Source organism: Oncorhynchus masou, chromosome 19, assembly GCF_036934945.1.
Source record: "Oncorhynchus masou masou isolate Uvic2021 chromosome 19, UVic_Omas_1.1, whole genome shotgun sequence".
Lineage (NCBI taxonomy): Eukaryota > Metazoa > Chordata > Actinopteri > Salmoniformes > Salmonidae > Oncorhynchus > Oncorhynchus masou.
Genome location: NC_088230.1, coordinates 11,662,116 through 11,679,283, shown reverse-complemented (window position 1 = coordinate 11,679,283; position 17,168 = coordinate 11,662,116). Strand labels below are relative to the sequence as shown.

General features: G+C 43.2%; 1 protein-coding gene across 1 annotated transcript in view; it reads right to left on the bottom strand.

Moving 5' to 3' along the window:
* Positions 1 to 710: 710 nt before the first annotated feature.
* The window catches only part of LOC135505810 (sodium/potassium/calcium exchanger 4-like), a 92,424-nt gene continuing 75,966 nt past the window's right edge, over positions 711 to 17,168 (bottom strand). Inside the window, exons 7-17 of the mRNA XM_064924965.1 lie at positions 15,910 to 15,984; positions 15,622 to 15,647; positions 15,380 to 15,433; positions 14,585 to 14,682; positions 11,534 to 11,703; positions 11,095 to 11,242; positions 8,036 to 8,202; positions 7,509 to 7,623; positions 7,195 to 7,307; positions 4,995 to 5,060; positions 711 to 2,138 (exon numbers count right to left, since the gene is read on the bottom strand). Of these exons, the coding sequence (XP_064781037.1) occupies positions 1,989 to 2,138; positions 4,995 to 5,060; positions 7,195 to 7,307; positions 7,509 to 7,623; positions 8,036 to 8,202; positions 11,095 to 11,242; positions 11,534 to 11,703; positions 14,585 to 14,682; positions 15,380 to 15,433; positions 15,622 to 15,647; positions 15,910 to 15,984 (1,182 nt within the window). The 3' untranslated portion in view covers positions 711 to 1,988. The remainder of the gene's footprint in view (positions 2,139 to 4,994; positions 5,061 to 7,194; positions 7,308 to 7,508; positions 7,624 to 8,035; positions 8,203 to 11,094; positions 11,243 to 11,533; positions 11,704 to 14,584; positions 14,683 to 15,379; positions 15,434 to 15,621; positions 15,648 to 15,909; positions 15,985 to 17,168) is intronic.

Genomic DNA, 17,168 nt, shown 5'->3' with positions numbered 1-17,168 from the left:
GGTCATGTTTTTGTCATTAACACCCCCCTATTAAAGCAAATTTTTCCAGCTCATTGTAGACGCGGTCTCCACAGGTGTTTTTGCATGATGTCAAATGTTTCAGATTGCAGTAGCTTGTAGCTGCCGTTTTTTTGTAAATTGTGGGGGGGGCATGCACGCCCCTCAGCCTATCACTTTTCATACTGCTGAGGAGCCTGCGTTTACTCTCCCAGTAAGTACAATGCACTGCAGACAGACTGTTGTGTGCTCACGGGTGTGTCCCCACCCCCACGCACGCACACTCACATATAATGTACATACATACACTCAAAGGAAGCACTAGTTGACTCAGAATGAGAGGACGGCTTTGCTTGTTTTAAAGTGCAATATCTACATGTAATTAACATTGAGCGAACACCACCAATGGCGCCACCTACTGGAACTTCAGAGGCTCCAAATATTCCCTGATAACCAAACAGCTGTGGTTGCTTAAGACCCCTGCCATGCACAGACAGATCAGAGTGAGGGGGCAGCATTGCCCCCTAGTGGTCAAAGGGAGGGTCAATGACAGAAGATGAGAAGAACAGACCGATTCCGATCATCTGTGATACAATACACATTTCTCCATGCTGCTGTGCGAAGATGTCCTAATATGGACACCATTCCAAAGATGACACCGTATCCCCCCCCCCCCCCCCCCGCCACATTCAGTGACGTATCTGTCACATCTCCCCAAGATCCGGGGTGAGTTGTTTCTCTCTTTAGTGTTTTGCAGTTGGAGTGTGTGTGTGAGAGATATCAGTCTCGGATCGAGGGGAAAAAAACAACAGCTGAACTTTCAGCACAACGGGTTATAGAGTCGCCTCCATCAGCCAGATGCCCTGCCTTCAAGGAGGGCCAAATCTCCTTACAGCAAAAAGCAAGAAAAGCATTTTCTCTGTGCGCAATTCCTTACTGTGAAACAGGCAACATCCTTTATGATTGCAACAAGCGCTCCTCTACATATTTCAGAGTCCTTTTTAAACTCCCGTTTGAAAAACAAAAACCCACACGGTACAAAAAGAAAATGGAAGAAAAAAAATACATGTTTACAAGTTTAACACTGTGCAGTGCCGCAAATATACATCATATGCGCTCTTCTTTCAGTCTCAGCTTTGAGTTGACCGCGGACTCATTTCACATAAAGATTCCTGACAAAATGTCCTTCTTAAGAGGTGATGGGGAGAAGTGAAGATGAGTGTCTGGTGCAGTGGGGTGGGCATAGTGATGTGGAAACAGGAAACTATCACAGCCTGGACCATGTCAGAGGGGTCCAGGCCAGAACGAGTAGAAGTAGAAAAAAGTTCCTCCTCCAAAGGGTGGGGGCACAAGCGGGATTTGGGGGAGAGGTAGAGATTGAGGGCGAGAGGGTGAGGTTGTGTTTTCTTCCTAGGGTCTTTGGGTAGATCTGTGGTGTGGGGTGGGGAGGTTAAGAGAAGAGGTTTTGATGGGGGAGAGTGGGAGAAATGGTCGAGTGTCAATGTTGGGGTTTACGACTAACCCTAACCTGAGGTATGTGTGGGTTGTTGTGAGAGGGAGACTGTAGGTATTGTAGGATCCCCTTAATTCTAAAGCCTTTGATGGAATGCTAATGAAAGCACAGTAAGACTAGAGATAGTTGGAGGGGTTAAATGGATAATAGAGTAGTCTGACACTGGGTCCAGTCTGTTGGATGAGAGAGGGGAGGACGTTTGAGGCATGGAGAGGCCACTCCTCAGAACAAAGCCTCATGGGAAAGCGAGTCCAAGCACAGGGAGAGACAGATTTAAAGACAATGAGCAGATCAAGAGGTCAACAGGTCTGTTATGACAATGAAAGATGGAGTCAGACAGACAGGAGATTCAGGTACAAGGGTTAGTAATGTCGTGGATGACGGCGAAGAAGGTTGATTGTGATTGGTTGCTCTCTGGAATTGAGGGGATGGAGCATCCTGGTTCAGAGGTCAGCGTGGGTGGGTGGGTAGGGTCTAGCTACTCCTCCATGCACATCGGCAGGTTGACAAAGGTGAACACGTTGTACTCGATCATGATGGAGAAACACAGGAAGACAGCGTAGAGGACCAGCGTGTAGATACCCAGCTTCAGATCCAGCTTCCAGTGGTTCATGTGGATCCCCCCCACCTGCAGAGGTGGAACACACACACACAGCACACCAAACTTAGGGTGTGTTCCTATGCCCAGGCGTAGCTGACGCATGCCAGATCTTACAATGCCTTGATGCCTTATAATGGCTTATCTTACAATGCCTTGATATTACGTATCAGCTAACCACATCATATGTTATAGCAAACTGGTGGCCCGACTGTTGATGACATGGCACGCAAACATTGGTTGATGCATGCAACGTCCGAGCAGGGGAACACGACCATAGTCAGAGGTACATCAGACCTCTGTATGTACACCTGAATAGTGGCTGATGGTTCATCAAGAAATTACTGGCAACACTTTTGTTCATCTGTCTCTGCCACACACACACACACACGAAGGCAAGCGCGCATACACACGGTTTAGAATGGGACAGAAATATTTACATTTATAAAATGTTCTAAATTGTTAGACCTTATTTCAGCGTATGATCATAAAAAAATGGGAAAATATTGGCTAATTAAATTAAGACACCTGATAATGTAATTAATCAAATTATGATGATTTCCATTTGTGTAATTGAGCTTATTAGACACATTTTACAATAACACCAATTTAGCACTTCAAGCTGCAATATGTAAAGTTTTGGGGCGACCAACCAATGGTGTTACAGATCTGCCATTAATATTGAAAGGAGGTCTAACAACCGGTAAATATGTTCTATTTGTCTATGGGTCCTGTTCTTCAGTTTCATTTTTGTGTCTTTTGCTTTTGTACACCAGCATCAAACAGCTGAAAATACAATATTTGTAGCTATGGAAAATATCACAGCGGTTTAGACGGTACAATGATTATGTACACGATACTTGCTTGTTTTGTCACATACTGTAGAGTGCCGTGAAAAAGTATTTACCCCCTTTCTCATTTTCTCTACTTTTGCATATTTTTAACACCGAATGTTATCAGATCTTCAACCAAAACCTAATATTAGATAAAGGAACCTGAGTGAACAAGTAACACAACAATTACATAATGATTTAATAAACAAAGTTATGCAACACCGAAAGTCCCTGTGAAAAAGTAATTTCCCCATAACACTTACTAACTGGTTGTGCCACCTTTGGCTGCAATGACTCCAACCAAACACTTCCTGTAGTTGTTGATCAGTCTCTCACACCACTGTGGAGGAATTGTCCCATTCATGCATGTAGAACTGCTTTAACTCAGCAACATTTGTGGGGTTTCAAGCGTGAACTGCTCATTTCAAGTCCTGCCACAGCATCCCTTACAAAAAAAGATTGCGGTTTTGAAAATGCTGTAAAAGTGCAGTAATTGCAGAATAACTGCAGTTATATTGTAGTTGAACAGCAGTTATAAACTATAACTGCAGTTACAATGCAAAATTGCTGCAGTAAAACAACTTTGGATGCAGTATTTGCAGCATACTGCAGTTACACTGCACTTTGACTGCACTCTATTTTCGTAATGGATCTCAATTGGGATTAGGTCTGGACTTTGACTCGGCAATTCCAAAACTGGCTTTTTAGCCATTTTCATGTAGACTTGTGTGTTTTGGATCATTGTCTTCAGGCATCAGCTTCAGCTCAACAAAGGATGGCCTGACATTCTCCTGTAGAATTCTCTGCTACAGAGCAGAATTCATGGTTCCTTCTATCAGGCAAGTCGTCCAGGTCCTGAGGCAGCAAAGCATCCCCAAACCATCACAGTCTACATGAAAATGAGTAAAAAGCAACACATTTGAAGTTTTGGAATGGCCCAGAGCTAATCCCAATTGAGATGTTGTGGCAGGACTTGAAATGAGCAGTTCACGCTTGAAAACCCACAAATGTTGCTGAGTTAAAGCAGTTCTACATGCATGAATGGGACAAAATTCCTCCACAGTGATGTGAGAGACTGATCAACAACTACAGGAAGTGTTTGGTTGGAGTCATTGCAGCCAAAGGTGGCACAAACAGTTAGTGAGTGTTATGGGGAAATTACTTTTTCACACAGGGGAATTGGGTGTTGCATAACTTTATTAATTAAATATATAAAATATGTATACATTTTTTTTGTTATTTGTGAACTCAGGTTCCCTTTATCTAATATTAGGTTTTGGTTGAAGATCTGACAACATTCAGTGTAAAATATGCAAAAAGTAGAAAAAAATCAGAAAGGTGCAAATACTTTCAGCAACCAGGAAATGAGCGATTTGTGTATAGTGCCTCTTTAAATCGAACACACACACGGAAGAGTTTGAGACAAAACAGTAGCATTATCCATATCCACAAAACAGAACCGTTCCAATAAATATCTAAGGCCACACAGAGGGGCAAGAACACGGATTCAATTGTATATGCATTCATCAATTATCCGTTTTTGTCCGTTAACTCAAAGTTGCAAATGTACATAAAAAAATAATATATATATATATATATATATATATATATATATATATATATATTTATTTATTTATTTATTTATTTATTTATTTATTTATTTATTTATTTAAACTAGGCAAGTCAGAAAAAAATCCTATTTACAATGACGGCCTGAGTGTTTTTTGTTGGACAACCTTCTCTGTTGTCTATCATCAGTCAACTGATGACTCCCTTTGAAAAAACATTGGTTCCATAGCCGAATACACTGGCAGACTGTTCAGTGGCAGAGACATAGATACTGTGGTCTCTATACAAAGTAAGACTCTGGTCAGTAGTATAATGTAATAGATGTATAATATATGCCATTAAGCAGATGCTTTTATCCAAAGCAACTTAGCCACGCGTGCATAACAGTTATACTTATGGGTAGTCCAGGGAATCGAATCCACTATCCTGGCGTTACAAACATCATAATCTAACAACTGAGCTACCGAGGACAGAATCTTCTCACCGTTAAAGCCACAGAACCCAGCAGCAGCACCACAGAGTAGAGAAGTCCTCGACTGTTGATAATGACCTAGAGGGGAAGTCATAGTTAACATTACATGGGGAATATTTAAAAATAGAATTAACTTAATGTACAGTTGAAGTCGGACGTTTGCATACACCTGAGCCAATGACATTTAAACTCAGTTTTTCACAATTCCTAACATTTAATCCTAGTACAAATTCCCTGTCTTAGGTCAGTTAGGATCACCTCTTTATTTTAAGAATGTGAAATGTCAGAATAATAGTAGAGAGAATTATATATTTCAGATTTTATTTCTTTCATCACATTCCCAGTGGGTCAGAAGTTTACATACACTCGTTTAGTAATTTGTAGTATTGCCTTTAAATTGTTTAACTTAATTGTTTAACTCAAACATTTCGAGGTCAGGGCTTTGTGATGGCCACTTACCTTGCCTTGTTGTCCTTAAGCCATTTTACCACAACTTTGGAACTATGCTTGGGGTCATTGTCCAGTTGGAAGACCCATTTGTGACCAAGCTTTAACTTCCTGACTGATGTCTTGAGATTTTGCTTCAATATATCCACATAATTTTCCTACCTCATGATGCCATCTATTTTGTGAAGTGCACCAGTCCCTCCTGCAGCAAAGCACCCCCACAACATGATGCTGCCACTCCCGTGCTTCATGGTGGGATGTTGTTCTTCGGCTTGCAAGCGACCCCTTTCTCCTCCAAACATAATGATGGTCATTATGGCCAAACAGTTGTATTTTTGTTTCATCAGACCAGAGGACATTTCTCCAAAAAGTACGATCTTTGTCCCCATGTGCAGTTGCAAACCGTAGTCTGGCTTTTTTATGGAGGTTTTGGAGCAGTGGCTTCTTCCTTGCTGAGCGGTCTTTCAGGTTATGTCAGTAGTACTTGCTTTACTATGGATATAGGTACTTGTTTTCTACAGCATCTTCACAAGGTCCTTTGCTGTTGTTCTGGGATTGATTTGCACTTTTCGCACCAAAGTACATTAATCTTTAGGAGACAGAACGCGTCTCCTTCCTGAGCGGTATGACGGCTGCGTGGTCCCATGGTGTTTATACTTGCGTACTATTGTTTGACAGATGAGCGTGGTACCTTCAGGCATTTGGAAATTGCTCACAAGGATGAACCAGACTTGTGAAGGTCTACAATATTTTTCCTGAGGTCTTGGCTGATTTCTATTGATTTTCCCATGATGTCAAGCAAAGAGGCACAGAGTTTGAAGGGAGGCCTTGAAATACATCCACAGGTACGCCTCCAATTGACTCAAATGATGTCAATTAGCCTAACAGAAGCTTCTAAAGCCATGCCATCATTTTCTGGAATTTTCCAAGCTGTTTAAAGGCACAGTCAACTTAGTGTATGTCAACTTCTGACCCACTGGAATTGTAATACAGTGAATTATAAGTGAAACAATTGTTGGAAAAATTACTTGTGTCATGCACAAAGTAGATGTCCTAACCGACTTGGCAAAACTATAGTTTGTTAACAAGAAATTTGTGGAGTGAAAAACTAGTTTTAATGACTCCAACCTAAGTGTATATACACTTCTGACTTCAACTGTATAGATTAAAGCAATATTCAAAATGATAAAAGTTGAAACAACTATCTAAATACATGGCTGTGGTCATAGTTAACTCACGGGGTGCGTCTCAATAGTCTTAAGTGGCTTCCTCTCTGCCCAGGAGTATGCTTTATACTATTGAGATGCACCCCTAGTTGAAGTGTGGAGAGGAGAGGAGGAGAGAGCTGGAGAAACAGTAGGGTCAAGGACTCAATCACACAGTACTGAAACACTTGTTGTCGTAGTCCTTAAAAAAATGTGTTATTCCCTCTCCAAAACATGACTGATGAACACTTCCAACTCAAGTGTTCAGAGTCAACATCACTTGACCTCATTTCAGTGTATACACTTCCTGAAAGATGACTACTAAACTACACGTATTTACTGTGCACATTGAGTTACAAAGTTGTACATCAAGCAAAGCAGTAATCTCTCAATGCTCCCTACAAGGAAAGCTCTTCCCAATGCTCCAGGGTGAAGGTACAGATCTAGGATCAGCTTCCCATCCCCCTATTCTAACCTTAAACATTCGTGGGGGGAAATGCTATACTGATCCAAGATCAGCGACAAGGGGTAACGACTCCGTTCCCTATAGCTGTTCTTACCTCAGAGCCATAGTTGACCGCCATGGTCTGCAGCGCCCAGGGCAACCCCAGCCCAACCAGGATATCAAACACATTACTGCCTATGGTGTTGGACACTGCCATGTCACCCATTCCTAAACACAAATAGTTGTCATTCAAATACAAGCATTTTACTTAAAAAGCAACGCCCAGAATTAACTTTGAAAAGCCTTAAGACAAGATTATTGCCAAAGATGGTACAGTCCAAAGATAACTTTTGTTTTTCAATGAGTAGATGCCCTTGATTTCCATCCTCACAAACCGTTAAAGGGAAATGACAGAAAGTAGAGTCGTACCTTGCCGAGCAACGATGAGACTGGCGATGCAGTCTGGTACACTGGTGCCCGCTGCCAGGAAAGTTATGCCCATAATGACGTCTGGGATGCCAAGGGTGTAGCCGATGATGGTGACCTGTGACCACACCCACATTACAACTGATCAGTGACCAAAACAGCCAGACACAACTCCCACACACACCCCTCCTCCACACACACACACACACCACACCACACCCACACACAGTCTTGTTAAGCTAACCTTGTGGGGACATTCAAAATCCTATTTTCCATAAACCTAACCTGTACTCTCACCCTAACCTTAATCCTAACCTTAACATAAAAGCCTTAACCCTAACCCTAGCTCCTAACCCTAACCCTTAATGTAATTCTAACCTTAACACGAAAACCCCCTATAAATAGCATTTGACCTCGTGGGGACTAACAAAATGTCCCCAGTAGGTCACATTTTTGTTTGTTTACTATTCTAGTGGGGACTTCTGGTTAAAAATAATTAAACACGTCCACTGCTGTACCCTGACACTCACCATCCAGACCATGAAGTAAGAGAAGATGGCGATCCAGACAGTGGAGAGGATGAAGGAGAGCATAAAGAACTTCTCCCATCGAGGCTTGGCACAGTTGGGGATGGTGAAGAACAGGAGGAGCAGCAGGGGCCACGCGGTCAGCCACTTGCACTTGCTGCCGATGCCCGCTGTAGATTTGAAGGGGCAGGTAAAAATCAACCACATGTATTTATAAGGCCCTATTAATATCAAGTCAAAGTGCTTTGCTGTAACAAAGCCCGGAATTCCAAAGAGCAAGCAGAAGCACAGTGGTGAGGAACAACTCCCTAGGAGAACGTACAACTCATTCTAGAACAGCGTTCTGGTCCTGGAAAAACTAGGTCAAATCTCATTTTACTGGTTACGCACACATATTTTGCAGATGTTATTGCGGGTGTAGCAAAATGCTTGTGTTCCTAGCTCCAACAGTGCAGTAATACCTAACAATACACGCAAATCCCAAAAAATGAAAAGGAATTAAGAAATATTAGAATGAGCAATGTCAAAGTCCGGAATATAAATATACATATGTATTTGATGTTGTGTAAAGGCATTATGGACAGTATATGAATAGAAAAGGTGTACAGCAGTATTTATATAGGATGAGCAATGACTAGAATACAGTACATACAGTGCATTCGGAAAGTATTCAGACCGCTTGACTTCCTCCACATTTTGTTACATTACGCAGGGGTGGGCAATTCCAGTCCTCGAGGGCCTGATGTCACAGTTTTGCCCCAGCCAACACACCTGACTCCAATAATCACCTAATCATAATCTTCAGTTTAGAATACAATTTGATTAATCAGCTGTGTTTGCTAGGGATGGAGAAAAAGTGTGACACCACTCAGCCTCTCAAGGACTGCAGTTGCCCACCCATGCTTTACAGACTTATTATGAAATGTACTACATTATTTTTTCCCTCATCAATATACCCCACAATGACAAAGTGAAAACAGTTTTTTTTTTTTTTACTGAAATACTTTATTTACATAAGTATTCAGACCCTTTCCTATGATACTCAAAATTGAGCTCAGGTGCATCCTGTTTCCATTGATCATCCTTGAGATGTTTCTACAAAATGATTGGAGTCCACCTATGGTAAATTCAAGTGATTGGACATGATTTGGAAAGGCACACACCAATTTATATAAGGTCCCATAGTTGGCGGTGCGTGTTAGAGCAAATGAGGTCAAAGGAATTGTCTGTAGAGCTCAGACACAGGATTGTGTCGAGGCACAGATCTGGGGAAGGGTACCAAAACATTTCTGCAGCATTGAAGGTCCCCGAGAACAAAGTAGCCTCCATCATTCCTAAATTGAAGAAGTTTGGAACCACCATGACTATCCCTAGAGCTGGCCGCCCAGCCAAATTGAGCAATCGGGGGAGAAGGGCCTTGGTCAGAGAGATGGTCGCTCTCACAGAACCCCAGAGTTCCTCTGTGGAGATGGGAGAACCTTCCAGATCAGTCAGGTCTTTATGGTAGAGTGGCCAGACAGAAGCCACTCCTCAGTAAAAGGCACATGACTGCCCGCTTGGAGTTTGCCAAAAGGCATCTGAAGGACTCGTGAGAAACAAGATTCTCTGGTCTGATGAAACCAAGATTGAACTCTTTGTCCTGAATGACAAGCTTCACATCTAGAGGAAACCTGGCACCATCCCTACGGTGAAGCATGGTGGTGGCAGCACCATCATCATGATGTGGGGATGTTTCTCAGCGACAGGGAGACTAGTCAGGAACGAGGGAAAGATGAACGGAGCAAAGTACAGAGAGATCCTTGAAGAAAACCTGCTCCAGTGCGCTCAGGACCTGACTTGGGCGAAGGTTGTTATTGAAAATCTTGAGTCAAATATTTACACAGATACCGGAACCTGTAGATTCAGTTAGACTTTATTACAAAGTAACAGAGCCGAGCAATTTCATGAAACAGGTACAATCTGTTATCACAGAGCCCTGCTTTAATAGTGTTCTGTCTTTGCATAACGTACAGTCCCCTCCCTCTATAAGAAAATAACTCCCCGTGACCTTTCATCACCATTGTCTTTCAGTCTCAGTTCTTGATTGTTAACGCCCACATCTGACAGCTGTATAGGTTATAACGGTAGCGGGGCCCTGGTCCTAAATGTTCCATTCCTTATGTGGCCATTCTGTCTCAGCACTTTACAGTGGACAGTTGAGATGCTGCTAATAATGGAAATGTTAGAGTTTAGCTCCCACAAGATTCCCCTTCCAACAGGACAACGACCCTAAGCACACAGCCAAGACATTGCAGGAGTGGCTTCGGGACAAGTCTCTGAATGTCCTTGAGTGGCCCAGACAGAGCCCGGACTTGAACCCGATTGAACATCTCTGGAGAGACCCTATCCAACCTGACAGAGCTTGAGAGGATCTGCAGAGAAGAATGGGAGAAACTCCCCAAATACAGGTGTGCCAAGCTTGTAGCGTCATACCTAAGAAGACTCGAGGCTGTAATCGCTGCCAAAGGTGCTTCAACAAAGTACTGAGTAAAGGGTCTGAATACTTATGTAAATGTGATATTCCAGTGTTTTTATATATATATATATATATATAATACAAAAAACTGTTTTGCTTGTCATTATGGGGTATTGTGTGTAGATTGATAAGGGAAACAAACAATTGAATACTGTACACATGAAGTGGGTAAAACAGTATTTAAGTAACCTGTGTTCAATGACTGAACATTGGGCAGCAGTCTCGAAGGTGCAGGGTTAAAGTGCAGGCATTTGGTCTAGCCCAGCACTAACACAAGCAATTTAACTCATCAGCTACTTCAATCATAAAGCACTTGGAGGTTTCACATTGGAGCAGTGTCTGTCATGTACATAACTCTCTGTCAAAGATCATTAGAATTAGTCATGATATGATAGTCACTGGATAATTTGGGTAAGGGCACCGCATCTACTGAAGTGCAAGCACATGTTTAAATCTGATGAGCCATATCCACAATAATGTCCAGCTCTGTCTGGATAAACAACTCGCAAATACACGCACACGCGCACGCACACACACACACACACACACACAGGGATATGGAAGGGGGAGATTGTCTCATTTTCGGCCTCCTCCTCTGCAGGCTTGTCCTCGGGCACGTTGCCGTTCTCAACATCCACCTTCCCCTCCAGCACCTGGGTCTCCACTCCATTGGCACCCTGGACCAGCTTCTGACGCTGTCACAGGAAGAGGCAAAACAGGGAGTTGTTCATTAGGGCAAACGTCGGAAAATGTTGTTCAATGAAAAATTAAAGGGAGTGTTTGGTATTGGACCAAGTCCAGATATTCCCCCCTGATTCAGTCTGTTTTTTTCCAGTTTTTTTCTCGTTTGATGCCTAATGAACACGACCCAGGTAGTCAACAGTACAGCAATGACAGCACTTTCAAATCTATACAAATGAGATCATCGCCTTCTCTAACATTGAAACAAACCATCTTCCTGAAGTTGCATCACTCTCTATCCATACCTCAGTGATGATGAGGCGACTGGCCATGCGCAGCCGGGTCTTGGGTCCAAAATGGCTGGTGATCATGATGCGGAGGCCGGCCTCTGGGAAGCGCATCTTGGGGGGGTTGGCATGCATCATCTCATCGACCATGACCACAGACCCACGACTGTAAGCCTTACTGGGCTTGACTGGAGACGGACAGACACGTGAGACATTCAAAACTGACACACACACACACACATACCCGGGTTTCTGTTAGGAAAGTGTGGCGCTGGACATTTGAGAAATGTACCGGACCCATATGCATTGGGTGCATAACAGGATTAGGGCGTTCACCACGGTGCTCAGAATGACAGAAACCGCATTTAGATTATGGTAATTCAAATGAACAGAACATGCAAACCGAAGATGCAACGATGTCCTTCTTACTGAATTCTGATGTGCACTTTGAAGAATAACTGTCCACATTTGGTTTCCTCAGCCAACAAGAGGAGTAAAACCACTACCCTATGTCAATATACTATCCCCCATAGTAGAAAAGTTGACCTATTCTATTTGTCAGCTTGTCGAGAAAGAAATAGCACATTCCAAACAGACTCTGGGACAGTGGTGGGACAATAGATACCAAATTCATACAACCAGGAGCCAAAGCTACATAAATGCAACAGATCAGAATGCTTAGCTTAAATATGTTGACCACCTATTATTTCTTCACGTTACCCGGGCGGCAATGCTCACAAGGCCGTAGGCTACGTGTGAATGTTTGTTCCATCATGCAATTAGCGGGAAAACCCCGTCGTCAAAGTGCACCGCACAAGCCAGCGCTTTCATGTGACAGAGATGAAAACACCGTTAGAAATGTAGAAAGAGGGGAGATCTGAGGAAACAACTAGGATGGGTTGTTAAAAAGACTAGGATTGTGCCTTTGGCTACTGGACAATGAAAGTCTATAGAAAATAATTGCCTCCACAGATATGGTCTGATTTCGTCTAGGCTGTTTTGAAGGTAAGACATGCCTCATAATGTGTTGTAAAACGTTCGGTTTTCAAACAATTAGGTATATGTTTTCAAAATGCATCTGCTGCCTCCAGTTCATTGCTAAGTGGTGTTGAAGCATGCCTGCGGTTGGCTATTCATTTTCTGTTTGAGATACTGTAGCAGCAGGTCTCACATTGTCTGACAGATTTTCAGCTCAAAGGTTCGGTGTCTGTATGCTGTTCGCGTGTGATTAATAAGATGCATAACGAAAGTACTGTACACGGACTCATTTATTTCCACAGAATTATGCAAATATACCTATAGACCGATAAGCATGACCAGTCATGTATTTACATCGACTGGTATTTCCATCAATGAAGAAAAAAGCATTTTTTTACAATGTGATTTTATCTTCTTCTCCCGGACAATTGGCCAGCAGCAATTATCTTCATCGGCTTTTCAACTAAATAATTTTATTAGCCAAATGCCGGCTATTACCAGCTAACAGAAACCCTGACTCACACACAAACATGCTAGCAAAAAAACATCAAACACCAAAAATCCATTTCAGGTGTAAAAACACCTTGCCGTGAGAAGTTTCCTCTTGTGTTTGACACCTATTTCTGGTAAAATGGCCCAAATTCAGAGTCTGATAAATGTTCTATATTCAACTCTTACGTTTATGAATTATATAAATTGACATGCATACTAAGAAAACAAAGCTGACATAAACATTCCCTATATTTTGATATTCATTTACCACAAGTCAGTGGGTTGATACCTCAAGAGGCAAGCAGAGAAACACTGCAATCTCGCGTGCAGAAACACAACACACATTAAGCAACAGTGGGTTTGGTAAGACTAAACAGACAGGCGCTTTGACATTAGTGGAAAGAAAGTGGAAGATATGGCCGCATCTATACAAGTTACTGATCTGACCTTTGAACTGTTTGTTTGTCTATGTCTGACTGTTATTTTCATGTGTTTAGTTGCTGACATTAATACCAACGATAAGGCGGCCAGGAAGAGTGAGAGAGGTAGATATCAGAGGCGGCTGGTGGGAGGGGCCATAGGAGGACAGGCTCACTGCAATGGCTGGAATGGAATAAATGGAACCGAGTCAAACGTGGTTTCCATATGTCCGATAAGTTCCACATTTCCATTCCAGCCATAACAATGAGCCCATCCTCCTGTAGCACCCCCCGCCAGCCTCCTCTGGTAGAGATAGAGAGCCAAGTGCTGTGGTTGAGCTGAAGGTTACCTATTACCCATTGTCAATCGGCACAGTACAATGGAGATTGTAGAACTGCAACACCTCCACCACACTGACCGAGGAAGTCCTACCCAACTCCCATGGACCCACAAGTTCATATTCCTGCCCAATTTATAGCCTTAGCTCCAGACATATAGTGTCCAAAAGCCTGTTTAAGCATGGGCAACCGCATGGAGGACTTATACCATGTTGAAGTAGTAAACTCAAAGATGGTGGTTAATGAGGATGTTGCATAAAGACCGTCATTGAATAAATGGCCGCGGTTCCTGTCTGTATAAGTGGGCGTTCCCTCTTTGGCTTGAGAATACTTTTCCGCGTGAGAAAGCATGCTCAAAGACGGTCAAAGAGGGTCTACATTCCATAACTGCAGGTGGCAGTAAATTGCCAATCTTGGCTTTATACCTGTTCAAACAACATACTCCAGGTGGCAGTATTCACCCTTTCAGTTTGTTTGTTGGAAGGAGAAGCAGAAGAAATTTGACTACTTCAAAATGGAGATTGATTCAATGGTGCTGCCCGTGCTCTCAGATGCCATAATGGGACAGATGCAAAGACAAGTCAAAGTTAATGACATTTGAACTAGAATGCCCGCCATTCCCTCAACCCTATTTGATCAGAAACGACCAATAGTTCATTTTAGTCTTCTTCAACTTTTGGGGTAAAAAGAAGACAAGTAAAGAGACAGAGAATAAGCCCATGTCTTGAGAGAAGCCTTGGAGTGTACTACAGCCTGCCTGGTTAGCCTTACCTACTGCCGTGCTGAGTATAGGCAATGACGGGTTCGGCATCCCACACACTGTCATCATAAATAGCATTACCATCCTGCATCTCGCTGCTGGCCGCTGCGTTACCATTGGCCTGATTCTTGTCCTTGTCGTCTTTACTCGCAAATAACTTCTGCAAGCTCTGGTTAAACCTGGGAGAAGAGCGGAGAGGGGGACACTGGTTAATGTTTTTCATCAACACCCAATAAACAATAACTGAACACTATGCGGTGGTCTGTAAAATCTAAGGAACAGTTTCCTGAACACCAATTAATAAACATACTTCATCTCAATTCAAATATCTTTGTATTCAACCACGAGGTTAAATCTGGGTCCGGGAAACTGTCCCCATGTATACGGTGAACTGCAGCAAAACGTTTGCGACTGTTCACGTGTACGATAACTGTGGCAAACTCAGTCCTGCAACTTCCGGTAAATGTGAAACCACGCTGTGTATTTGACATCATACTGTATGTATGCACACATAGGTTATACAGTGAACCGCATGGGCAAGGTAGGATGGCATCTGAAATGGTCAGCGAGTAGTAGGCTATTCTCTGAGTGGCATCATAACGGGTCATAGAAGGGCGGTCGGAGCACAAGGGGAGTGACCTGGACGAACCAGGGCAGACACACAGCCAGACAGAGACAGACAGGTGAAAATCTTCCACCCCACAGAAACTCAGGGGGCACTCAAATTCAATATCATTGCATTGAGTCTATGTATATTTCTTGGAAATATAGAAGATACCTCAATGACGTCAAATCGGTCTCCCCCACCACATCAATGTCATTGGGCGTGACGCCTTGAGGTTTGTAAAGTCCCTGACTCAGTAGTGCAGCACTTACTTCATGATGAGGATGTATCCGCAGTACATGACCACCAACACCAGGCTCTCCCACCTGAGACGGACACAACGGAGAGACAACCACTGAAATCACATCGTATCTCAGTTACCCAATGAAGCCCAATTAAATCCTATCACATCACCCAATAAGGAGCCCCACAGTTCAGATAAGCAACTAATGCAAATTCCATCACATCAAGGTATCATTTAAGGACCAAACGAAAAGAGGTGGGGCTCGCTTACCACACTACCTTCCCATCGTAGATAAACTGGGGGGGGGGGAGAGCACAGGCAGAAATGAAAATAATGGCAGTTCGGAATTATTCAACATGTACTTCTGTCCTTGAGCTGTTCTAGTCTACTAATGTTCTGTATTATGTCATGTTTTATGTTTTGTGTGGACTCCAGGAAGAGTAGCTGCTGCTTTCAGAAAAACTAACGGAATTCCTAATAAAATACTGAAATACTTAAATATATTGTTTATGGTCGCATACAGTACACATGTAATGTGCATTTTACTTTCAGACTTACCGCAATAAGAGCGAGGATCGACAAGACGTAGTAGAATGAATCTCGGAAAACAGACCACCAACCCAACACTACAACCTAGAACGAGAGAGAGAAACAGTCAGTCAGGAAAGAGATCACATCCCTGCAGATACACTACATGAACAAAAGTATGTGGACAAAAGTTGGTCCCCCCCTAATCTGCAATAACAGCCTCCACTCTTCTGGGAAGGCTTACCACTAGATGTTGGAACATTGCTGCGGGGACTTCAGCCACAAGAGCATTCGTGAGGTCGGGCACTGGATGTTGGCCGATCAGGCCTGGCTCGCAGACGACGTTCCAATTCATCCCAAAGGTGTGTTTGATGGGGTTGAGGTCAGGGCTCTGTGCAAGCTCAGTCAAGTTCTTCAACACCAATCTCAATAAACCTTCTGTATGGACCTTGCTTTGTGCACTGCATTGTCATGCTGAAACGAGAAAGGGCCTTCCCCAAACTGTTGCCACAAAGTTGGAAGCACAGAATCGTCTAGAATGTCATTGTATGCTGTAGTGTTAAGATTTCCCTTCAATGGAACTAAGGGGCCTAGCTTGAACAATGAAAAACAGCCCCAGACCATTATTCCTCCTCTACCAAACTTTACAGTTGGCACTATGCACTCCTGGCATCTTCCAAACGAAGATTTGTCCGTCAGACTGCCAGATGGTGAAGCGTGATTTATCACTCCAGAGAACGCATTTCGACTGCTCCAGAGTCCAATAGCGGCGAGCTTTACACCACTCCAGCCGACGCTTGTCATTGCGCATGGTGATCTTAGGCTTGTATGCAGTTGCTCGGCCATAGAAACCCATTTCATGAAGCTCCTGACAGTTATTGTGCTGACGTTGCTTCCAGTGACGATTTTTACGCATTACGCGATTCAACACTCGGCGGTCCCGTTCTGTGAGCTTGTGTGGCCTACCACTTCACTGCTGAGCCGTTATTGCTCCTAGACGTTCCAACTTCACAAGAACAGCACTTAGTTACCCAGGGCAGCTCGAGCAGGGCTGAAATTTGACGAACTGACTTGTTGGAAAGTTGGCATCCTATGACGGTGCCACGTTGAAAGTTACTGAGCTCTTCAGTAAGGCCATTTTACTGCCATTGTTTGTCTATGGAGATTGCATGTCTGTGTGCTCGATTTTATACACCTGTCAGCAACGGTGTGGCGGAAATAGCCAAATCCACTAATTTGAAGGTGTGTCCACATACTTTTGTATATATAGTGTATAAAACGTCCCAGAC